General features: G+C 58.7%; 6 protein-coding genes across 6 annotated transcripts; 4 read left to right on the forward strand and 2 right to left on the reverse strand.

Annotated features, from left to right (window-relative positions):
• Positions 1–822: 822 nt before the first annotated feature.
• Positions 823–1335, forward strand: ACA1_099210 (uncharacterized protein; the record flags this gene model as incomplete). Its single annotated transcript, XM_004343604.1, is given in 3 exon segments — positions 823–887; positions 907–1211; positions 1271–1335. The coding sequence occupies 3 exon segments, from the start codon at positions 823–825 to the stop codon at positions 1333–1335; spliced, it is 435 nt and encodes a 144-aa protein (XP_004343654.1).
• Positions 1336–1861: 526 nt separating this feature from the next.
• ACA1_099220 (glutathione transferase family protein) lies at positions 1862–3136 on the forward strand (the record flags this gene model as incomplete). The annotated part of the gene is made up of 7 exons (XM_004343605.1): positions 1862–2007; positions 2094–2163; positions 2241–2317; positions 2392–2467; positions 2533–2658; positions 2742–2941; positions 3070–3136. The coding sequence occupies 7 exons, from the start codon at positions 1862–1864 to the stop codon at positions 3134–3136; spliced, it is 762 nt and encodes a 253-aa protein (XP_004343655.1).
• A 426-nt stretch (positions 3137–3562) lies between these two features.
• Positions 3563–4115, reverse strand: ACA1_099230 (uncharacterized protein; the record flags this gene model as incomplete). Its single annotated transcript, XM_004343606.1, has 3 exons — positions 3563–3653; positions 3739–3802; positions 3899–4115. 3 exons carry the CDS (start codon positions 4113–4115, stop codon positions 3563–3565), a joined length of 372 nt encoding a protein of 123 aa, XP_004343656.1.
• Positions 4116–5179: 1064 nt separating this feature from the next.
• Positions 5180–6099, forward strand: ACA1_099240 (uncharacterized protein; the record flags this gene model as incomplete). Its single annotated transcript, XM_004343607.1, has 4 exons — positions 5180–5311; positions 5339–5396; positions 5686–5864; positions 5974–6099. The coding sequence occupies 4 exons, from the start codon at positions 5180–5182 to the stop codon at positions 6097–6099; spliced, it is 495 nt and encodes a 164-aa protein (XP_004343657.1).
• Positions 6100–6226: 127 nt separating this feature from the next.
• Positions 6227–7153, reverse strand: ACA1_099250 (uncharacterized protein; the record flags this gene model as incomplete). The annotated part of the gene is made up of 1 exon (XM_004343608.1): positions 6227–7153. One exon carries the CDS (start codon positions 7151–7153, stop codon positions 6227–6229), a length of 927 nt encoding a protein of 308 aa, XP_004343658.1.
• Positions 7154–7503: 350 nt separating this feature from the next.
• On the forward strand, positions 7504–8787 carry ACA1_099260 (uncharacterized protein; the record flags this gene model as incomplete). Its single annotated transcript, XM_004343609.1, has 2 exons — positions 7504–7972; positions 8060–8787. 2 exons carry the CDS (start codon positions 7504–7506, stop codon positions 8785–8787), a joined length of 1197 nt encoding a protein of 398 aa, XP_004343659.1.
• Between the last annotated feature and the right edge of the window lie 1060 nt (positions 8788–9847).

The following is a 9847-nucleotide window of genomic DNA, read 5'->3' on the forward strand; positions in this document are numbered from 1 at the left end:
CAGGCGTAGGGGGATGTTGGCTTGTCGTCCGTTGTTCGCGTTGGGGCCAATGGCTGGGTGGGCATTGACACATTGGTGAGTCTTGGGCAGAAAAGACTGAAGGAGGAGAAGGCAATCAGAGTGAAACGCACCTCTGACACCCTCTTCTTGATCAACAGTGGTGCTCATCACGCAATACCTCTCAACAGTACTATTCGCCCGGTAGACATTGCAGCGTAGGCCTAGGCCATGCTCTGCTGTGGCCTCCGGCACCCTTCTTACCGTGATGCCTGAAAGAAGAGCATTAACCGGTTTTTACTAGAGGCATCCGCACGAGTCCAGTAGTGTGGGTGTTTGACCACCTCGGTTGTCTCTGCCTTGGTCCGGAGTTCTAACTACCAGCAGGGGGTGGGGCTGCAGTTCGCGGCGCAATGCGAGTGTGGGGTAGTAGTTGTTGTAGGGGACTGCGCCGCCCCTGAGGGTAAACCCCCCCACCTGGATGGAGTCTTCAGTGACTATGGGGGGACCAGCCTGGTGGTGGCGGCGGGGTGGGCAGTGCCACTTGCCAAGGATGCGGCGGCACTCACCACCCCTGACTCAGCGAACCAAGGGAGGCAGACGAGCAGGAGGAGGAGGAAGAGGAAGAGTGAGGCCTTGTTCATGGCGGAGGAGGAAAAAGACAAAAGGCAGAGAATAAAAGTACCTTGTCGACAACAATACCAGCATTTTGATTGGCCACACCCTTTCCCGCATTTTGGTTGGTCCAGCACCATTGATAAGAGAGCCGCCTCCGGCGTGCCCTCCTACTCCTACGCACTCACATAGAGTAAGACACCTCCCACCATGAACCTCAACACGTTCAGCATCACCGCGGCGGTGATGGCTACCCTGATGGGCTCCTCCCTGGAGTACTCGCGCAACGTCAAGCCCCTGCCTCCACTCCATGACCGTCCTCATGGGCGCCAGCCTCTTGGTTACCCTCTTCTCGGTCGTCTACCTTGCCGCGTTCGGACCTGGTCTCCGCCCCGCCTACCGGAGCCTCACCTTGCGCACCGCCCTGGGCGTCGTCTTCTTCGACCTTGGGACAGACTCTCTCAACGCCCTGGCGCTGATCCTCCCCCTGTCCCTCACCGCCCACTCGATCATCGGCGAGTCGCAGATCATCTTCAGCCTCGTCTTCGGCTACTGCCTCCAGAGCACCCGGTTCAAGGCGTCGGACATCATCGGCGCCGGTCTTTCCTGCGCGGGGTGGCGATCAAGGCATTCGGCAAAGTGGGCACGCCGCCGGCAGGCCATCAGCTCGTCGCTGCCCGGATCCAGGCGGCAGGTGAAAGGAGGACGAGGAAGCAGGAGTGATGATCACTTGGTTTTGTTTATGGCCATAAAGCAAAAGAACAATGCATTGTACCTTTCTTGTCATTCTTTCTTGCAGCTCTTGAGGGCCATATCTCCTCGCTCGCATTAACCTGTTGAAGCAGGGTATGTGGTGGCTATAGCGTAGTGGAAAGAGATGTGCTTGAGAAGGAAGAAGAGTGGAGTGAATAAAACAGAAGACGTGCCCTTGACAGGAGTTCGTGGGTTCGAGTCTCAACATAACCTTCGTTGTTGTCGCCTCAAATGGTGCGTGACACCAAACCTTGAGAGGGTTGGCTGACTGCAAACCTCCCAACTGGTGGGCAGTTTTATTTTCCTTTTTACGCATGAATTCGGCGCATGAGCATGATTGGAGCAGAATGGTCCTAGGGACTTTTTGACCGCCGATACAACACCGGCGTTTTCGGTCACGGCGAAGTGGCCAAGCACAAAAAGCGCATGTGACTCTGTACACCACAACACCAACACACAAGCAGACAAGCAGCCTCACTCCTCCCTAAAGACAAAGATGGCGTCCACCACCAACAACAAGAAGATCACCCTCTACCTCAACGTGGTCTGCCCCTACGCCCAGCGTGCCTGGCAGACTGCGGTGGAGAAGGGACTCGAATTCGAGGCCATCTCCGTTCCCTTGCGCGGCGACAAGCCCGATTGGTGCGTCTTCTTCGTAAGGCTTGGAGCTCTGATGTCAAACACACCCCAACTCACCTGCACCACCTACCCCCAATGGCCATGCGCAGGTACTGGAAGGTGAACCCTCGCGGAACGGTCCCGACTCTCGTGCACGGCGAGCGCACCATCCATGAATCGGTACGCACAGGACACGCACAGAAGGAGTGAAGTGGTGATGAGCTTACAATTTAGCTCACTTGTTTGTTTTCCCTCAGCTGCTCATCTCAGAGTACCTTGACGACGCCTTCCCGGAGGCGGGCCCTCGCCTGCTGCCCAGCGATCCCTACCAGCGGTACAGCCTGGCTTGTAATCTTCATTGTATTGCATTTGAACCTTGGGCTGATTTTTTGCGTGACTATGGGACAGCTACGCCTCGCGCTTCGTCATTGACCAGTTTGGGTCGCAGGTTACTCCTGCCGTCTTCCAGCTCATCAAGAACCAAGTACGATCGCCTTATTCGTTTGATCATCATCACCTTTGGTTCTCACCTCGAACGCATCTGCACAGGACCGCGCTCAAGACGACAAGCTCAAGGAGGAGCTCACCAAGAAGGTGGAGGCCTTTGCCGAGCTCTACGCCGCAGAGTCCAGCAGCAAGGATGGCCCTTACTTCCTCGGCGAGTCGTTCTCTTTGGTACGCACTCTCACCTGTATCTCTTGACATGAGTGCGATTGGATGGAATTATTCACCCATGAGTGTGTGGGTGGTGAATGCAGGTGGACCTGGCCATCGTGCCGTTCATCTACCGCTTCGCCATCGGGTTGTCGCACTACCGCGGCTTTGACCTCTTGGCTGTCGACGAGAAGCTCAAGCGCTGGCACGACGCCGTCACCCAGAGGCCGTCGTGGAAGACCACCACCGTCACCCCAGAAGCACTTATTGAGTCCATGGCCTTCTACGCCAACCCACCCCAGCAGTAACTTTCGTTCTTCTTCACTCGCTCGTTCTTCTCTCTTTCCAAAGAGAGAAGCAAGATAAGAGATAAATGGCTGTTAATACAATACCTAACCTTGATGATGTTGCTGTGGGCTGCCACACACTCAGTAGACCCCGACGAAGAGCCAGACGCCAATGGTGGCCCGCTCGCTCTGCCGGAGCGCCCAGCGCGTGAAGGCGTCGTAGAAGAAAGAGACGACGGGTGAGTTCTCGTGGTGCTGGCCGGCCTTGCCCAGGCGAACGTGTCTCGGAAGTTGAGGAGCAGCGGCCGGCTCATTTTTCCTCGGAGCTGCGCACCTCGACCGCCACCTTACTCACCAGGTCGCCGTCGCTGATGTTGGCCTTGCCCTTGGGAACGTGAACTCGCGTCGACTGCCCTTGCTCGTTGACAATGATGACGATGAAGGGGTGAGGTCGACAATGTTGCTGATGAGGACGGCGACGACGACGGCGACGATGCGTGGAGGAGGTGGGTGAGGCTGAGGGTCGACGACGAGGTGAAGAGGTGGCGGTGGTCGAGGGTGACGTATTGGACGACGATGACGACATGAGAGCTCGGCCTCGACCGCCGACGGCTCGCTGCTGCGTCGCAGGCCGAACGCTACGGCTGCGGCTGCTGGCCGTCGGCCTCTTCGCCGCCGCCTCGCCCCCTCATCGTTGTTGTCGGGCTAGCTGGCGACGCGCCGCATCGACTGCAGCAATAATAGGAAAAGTCGGAGTTGGGCGTGTTAAAAATCGGAACGAAAATTAAAGTTCGGAAATATATTTTCCTCGTACATTGTGGCCGAGGCGATGGGCGACGGCTGACGCGGGCGAGCGAGGCAGCGACAGGGAATTCGCCCTGACCGATAGATGCGCCGGCGAGCGCGGGCCTGTGGCGACGTCGACACACAGCACGCGCAAACCGCACGCGCGTGGGGGGGGGGAATGGAGTTACCGGCGTTGGTGGTGGCGCGGAGGTCGGCCTGGTATTCGCGGATGAGTCGCCGGAGGAACTCCTTGTCCTCCTCCTCGCGTTTCTGCCGTTCGAGAAACACGTAGCCGCGCATCTCGTGCCGCAGTAGCTGGAAGGTCTGAACCTGGTCGTACATGAGCTGCACCCGGTCCATGTTGATGGCTCCGCCCTCGATCGGCGTCTCCCTGCCCCGTTGCATCTCCTCCTCCCCCTCTTCGTCTTCGCTTACGTTCTCGTTCTCGTTTTCGTTCTCTTCGACATTCTTGGCATTCTCGGATTCGCTCGCGCGGGCGGGGGGGCCGAGGCCGTCGTCGGCTTTGCCTTCGTCGTGGGCTGGTTCTAGGCCGGCGGCAGGTAGAGCGCGGTTGCCCATCATCACGCGAAGGTGACGTCACGCAGGAACAACGGGGGACTTGCCTTCTTGCTCGGCGCCGATGACGATGCCGGAAGCTTCACAGCAGGAGACACATGCACAACACGCACCACACACTCAACATCTTGCACACACAGATTAACCTCTCTCTCTGTGTGTGTGTGTGTAGTTCGTTTTGTGTGCGTGTGAGTTCAATGGAAAGCGAAAGCCAAGTCGGGTGGGAATGCGAGGAAGAGAGGGAGGGGACGAGGCGGAGGCGGAGGCGGCGGTGCTGGTGAGGAGGAATGGGCAGCAATTCGGCGAGGCGCTCGATGTAGCTGCGGTAGTTCTGCATCTAGGACCGGGATGAGGGGTGGTCGAGGTACAAACTCGGTTTCCCCTTAAGGGTGTCGCCGATGAGGCCCCGGCGACCAATCGGGCGACCGCTGCAAGAGAGGGAAGGCGATTTTGCACAGTATCTGTACGGGCGTACGGCTTAAAACAAAAACAAGAAAAAAACCTGGATTCTGGTCACTTCGGGCGAACAAGAAAGGAGTGCGTTTCAGTTACCGCGCTGCCCAACAACACAAGGAGACTCACTCAGAGGCACAGAGCAAGGCGAACAGGGGTACGAAATGGAGGGTCGTGGAGTATCGGTGACTCTGCTCGGCGGGCGGAAGCATGACACCCCAGTCGGCGTAGTGGAGACAAACCGCGTGTACTTGCTGGGCGTCCACCAGTGTCCTGTTTTTGCAGTGACCCCTACCTTGCTCGTTGAAAGTTCGCACCCCCCTGCCCCGCGGCGCGCTTCGTAAGCCCTTCAACCTCCCGCTCATGTATAGCCCTACACATGGACCTCGCCAGTTTACGTCGAAGACCAGCTCAGATACGTTTGCAAGGAGCCAACCGAGATGCTGAGCATCTACGCACCTCCCACCTTTGACGAGGCCACGCGCACGTTGGGCATCTGGTTGACCTTCCACAAGCCTCCCTCAAGGACTGTGCCGGCCACGCTCAGGCAGAAGGGCGACCGGAACTACAGGGTCTGCCTGGGGGTCTACGCTGGGCAGGAGCAGACAGCACGAATAGGCGAGTGGAACTGCACCTTCAGGCGCAGAGCAGCCAAAGGTAAGCATGCGCTCCGCTTCTGCGTTTATTGCACCCCCTCCCTCCCAACAATTTTTTCGGCCTCTTCTCTGGATGTGGCCGCTCGTCTGTGATCTTACCTGGCCGACAGATACCGATACTTCGTGGTTAGATAGCCTCTTCGAGCCACTTTCTCCTGGCGAAGGCAACGGAGATGTAGTTTGTGCCGATGCCGACACGCCTGCTCAAGCGGGCTCTTCGCCAGCAGCACACTGTGTTGCTCAGGCCTCAGACGCGCATGTGTCCAGCATGCCGTTGTCTACTCCCCCAGCTGCGCCGCTGCAGCTGTCGGCACCGTACGAGGGGAAGGTCACGGTAACGCTGGCCACTCCGTGCGGCTGGGTCTGTTTCGAGAACGAGATGCTGTTTATGCTAGACCGGCAGAATGGAGCCAGCATCAGGTCGTGCGAGGCTTCATTCCTTTTCTTCGACACCCAGGCCTGCGTGAAGGTGCCACGACAAGACGCCACTCGAAAGCACAATCCCTCCCCACCCCATATTCGCTACAGAGGACTGACACTGTGCGGCGCGAATACGGCAGCGCCCGGTGGCAGTGCAGGGTGGCAGCCTGAGGGTCGTATCCCCCATCGTCGAGCGTCCCCAACGTGTTCAGGTGATGCTGCTGTGCGACTCGCAGCCACAGCTGCAGCAGATCAGTTTCGTTTACACCTACCTAGCCCTGTGACCCGCCAACCTGGCGCCCCTTCTGAGTGGACGGTGCAACAGTCCGTGATTCGAATAGAGTTCAGAATCAAGATTTTTTTTTGGGCAAGGATGCCGAAAGCCAGAGATACAGGGGGTCGTCGGCGGCATCATCTGGGGGCCTTGCGTAGCAGATCCACAAGCCCGCCAAAGTTCTCATCGTTCTGCTTGCAGCGGAGCAGGAATGGCTTGGGGTCCTTGTCGCTCGTCAGTGGGAAGTTGAAAGTCAGGGAGACGACGGCCTTGGTCGGGTTCTCCAGCTTCAGGCCGATGCCGCTGCTGTACTCGGCGACCAGGCTCGGCTTCGGGCTGTAGGGGGCCGTCGCAGGGTCGTTGCTCTGGAGGGCCTTGACTGAGATGGCGTTGCCGAAGCGGGTCGACTGGGAGGCCTGCCTCAGGAACGAGTCCTCTGGCATGTCGATGCGCGCCTCGCTTCTCTTCAGGACGATGGCAACGTCGGCCGGTCGGGCCGAGTACGCGGTGCACAGCTCGATGTCGAGGCCTGGAACCTGGGCGATTAGATGCTCGCTCAGCGTCTGGGCCTGCTTGTGCTCGGTCATCGAGGAAGAATAGATCACCACGTGCAGCGAGTCCGGCTTCCTCTTCTTCTTTTCGCGACTGGCACTCTTACGCTCGTCCTCACGCTCGCTCTCGACGCCTGGTTCGGGCTGCCTCGCCACTGACGACGACACGAGAAGAGCCTTGGTGAGGCTGTCCAAGGACTGGAGCAGAGCCTCCTGCCAGCGCCTGTTCTCTTCGTGTTGCCTGACTAGCAGCTGCACGATGAGATTTTCCTCGCCACCGGTGGCGATGCCGGCAGTATGGCGGCCACCTCCGAGGCCGTCCACAGCACCCACCGCGCCCGCGCCGCCACCCCCACCTCTGAAGCTGGTGACAGGCGTTACTTCCGAGCCTTCGCCCCGGGAGGAACCCGCCGATGACGACGTCGACCTGGGCGACGACGCTGTGGCTGGCCTATCGGCGCTGGCTTCGTCGGCATCCTTCTTGTGTTTTGAACTGCTGAAGAAGAAACTCATTGTATGATCAAGTGGCGAGGTGATAGGCGTATAGCAGGGGTTGGCAGATGCAGGAGAGGTGAAGAGAATAGGCTGTGTGGCAAAGGTGCCGTGTCCAGCGCAAGAAGCCCTTGTGGTTGACCCGTTCAGGGTGTGGTGTTCCAGAACGCACGGAATTGCCTCCGTGCCCTGAAAAAAACAGGGACCAGCAACCAAGACCGGTTTTTGGGGGATGCAATTCAGGAACAGGGAACACTGCGTTGCAGGAGCAGCACCGGTGCCGCACTGCCGGGTATAAAAACCGACATCTCTTCCATCCTCTCCACCACCTCCAACCCACCAAAACAGCAAGCGCCGCATACTTACCAAGCATGGCAGCAAGATCACCTGTGAAGCCTACTGGCAGCCCGTCGGTTGCCTCCAAGCAGAAGGAGGCGAAGCCTAGCCTCGACAAGGCCGATGGCAGCAACCTCGACGTGGAGATCATCGAGGTGCCTGACGTCGACCTGAGCCTCGAAGAGTGGAGCATGTGCGCGCACAAGCTCAAGCCAGGGCAGAACATCGACATCCTCGTCACGGTGCGCAATCTCAGCAGCCGTGCCATCACCGAGAGCCTCTCCCTCCGCGTGGACAGGGACGCCTTCTTCCAGTCGGTCGCCGTCAGGCTGCCGTCGTCGGTACCGGCCAACGGCGAGGTCAAGGTCAAGGCCACACTCAGGGTGCAGGGCGGCATCACCAACCTCAATAAGCTGCCCGCCAACAAGGAGATCATGCTCGTGAAGGAGTGCGGTCCCGGCAAACTGGCCAAATTGTCGTCCATGTTCATCGTCATCCCCATCGGTTCGCCTTCCCCTGCAACCCGCCCCGCCCTCTCTCTCTCTCTCTCCCCTTCTCACCACTTTTAGCCCTTCTTGTTGGTGACAACAGATCCCTTCATCCGCTACCTCAAGGAGGAGTTCCGCCCGATCCGGCTTCAGCTGTGGGGCCTCTTCGGCACGGGCAAGTCGTCATTCATCAACTCGATGGCCACGCTCTACAACGAGGACCCCCGGTTCCCGAACAGGAAGCTCACGCCCGCATTCTCGAGGCCCTCGGGGGTGTCGGTGACGACCGAACTCAAGCAGTACGACTTCAACAACGTGAGCCTCTGCGATTCGTGGGGCTGGGAGGAGGCGCGCAAGGACCTCTACTCCGATCTCCTGTTCCAGCTCATGCTCGGCGGTCGGCTGGGCAGAGAGTTCGCCATGGACAACGCCAAGACCCTCAGCGTGCTCAAGCTGCCCAACGTCGAGACCGCGCCCGTCGACCTGGTGCTGTTCTTCATCACCGTGGGCGCCGTCGAGAACAACACCTACCTGGAGCAGATGAACCACTTTATCGGCGAGGCGCGCAAGCTCGGCGTGCCCCTGCTCGTCCTGTTGACCCAGATCGACAAGGTCGACCCTAGCCTGCGCCAGGACCCCTACAGCGACAACCCGACCGTGCAGGACCTTGTCACGCAGGTGTCGCTCAAGGCCGAGCTCGACGAGTCCTTCATCTTGCCCGTGGTCAACTACACGCGCGAGACCGAGAGGACTTGGGCGATGGACCGAGCCGCCTTCGTCACCCTCTACCGGGCCTTCCAGGCACGTGAAGTCGCTGTCGGCAACGCCTAAGCAGACCACGGATGCCGCCAGGCAACTCTAAGCGGGGCCGGAATACACCTCTTCGTCTTTCTTCCTTCCCCACTTTTTTCCTCGCGCTTCTTGTACCCCGAATCGCACTTCTTGTTCCCTCGCAATAAAATGTAAGTCTTGCGATTGGACAGAAAACTCGCTCGAGCTGGGCGAGAGGGCCACGTCCTCCATCACTGCATCACTACCTGCAGCCAGAGGAACAACAAGCATGGCGACAGGGGAAGGTGAGGCCAAAAGGGGGAATCAAAGAGTGGTATGAGCATGCTGACCACCTTAGCAGGTGTCGATGAACGCCCTTTCCGTTGGACCCAAAGAGGAACGCTGATTGGTTGTGCTGTTCTTGGGTATCTAAAATTCTCAGTTTTGATGCAGAGCCAATCACCAAGAGAGTTAGCCGCACGGACACCCCGCAGGGCCGCACTGGTGACCGGTGCCCCAAAGTGCCATAAATTCAAGACTGCGCGGGGTGCAATCAAACTCGAACCACCCAACCAACAACATCCAGCACCACCCCGCACCAACCACGATGATCACCAACTTGCTTGGCTTCGCACTCCTCTTTCTCTGCGCCGCCACCCTAGGGGCAACGCAAAGACCGGCTTCTAGTGCCTGCCCGTGCGTAAGCATCAATGCTGCTGACATGACGGTAACAGTCACCATCAGCACCACGGGTTGCACCCCGGGGTGAGCCATGTGGACATTCCCACGATCTACACCTGCGACGGGGAAGCCGTCACCTTGACCGCACCTGTTGGCGACTGCACGTAATGCGTTTACCACCACTCCTTGACGGTCATGGCTGCTGTCCGTTTTGCTGATCCTTCGTAACGTTTGCAGTGTGGAACAAATGACATCCGATCCTTCTTGCGCCCTCGCGACAGGGGGTAGCTGGAAGATCACGCCGACCGCTGGCGTCTGTACCGCCACATTCACCACGGACAAACCCATCCAGGTCATTCCCCCCCTTTCCACACCTTCACACGCAACAAAACCTGACCAATTGTAGGTGATGGAGAACTAAATGTTTGATTGCGCATCA

The sequence above is a fragment of the Acanthamoeba castellanii genome (assembly GCF_000313135.1).
Source record: "Acanthamoeba castellanii str. Neff unplaced genomic scaffold scf7180000084646, whole genome shotgun sequence".
Taxonomy (NCBI): Eukaryota; Discosea; order Longamoebia; family Acanthamoebidae; genus Acanthamoeba; species Acanthamoeba castellanii.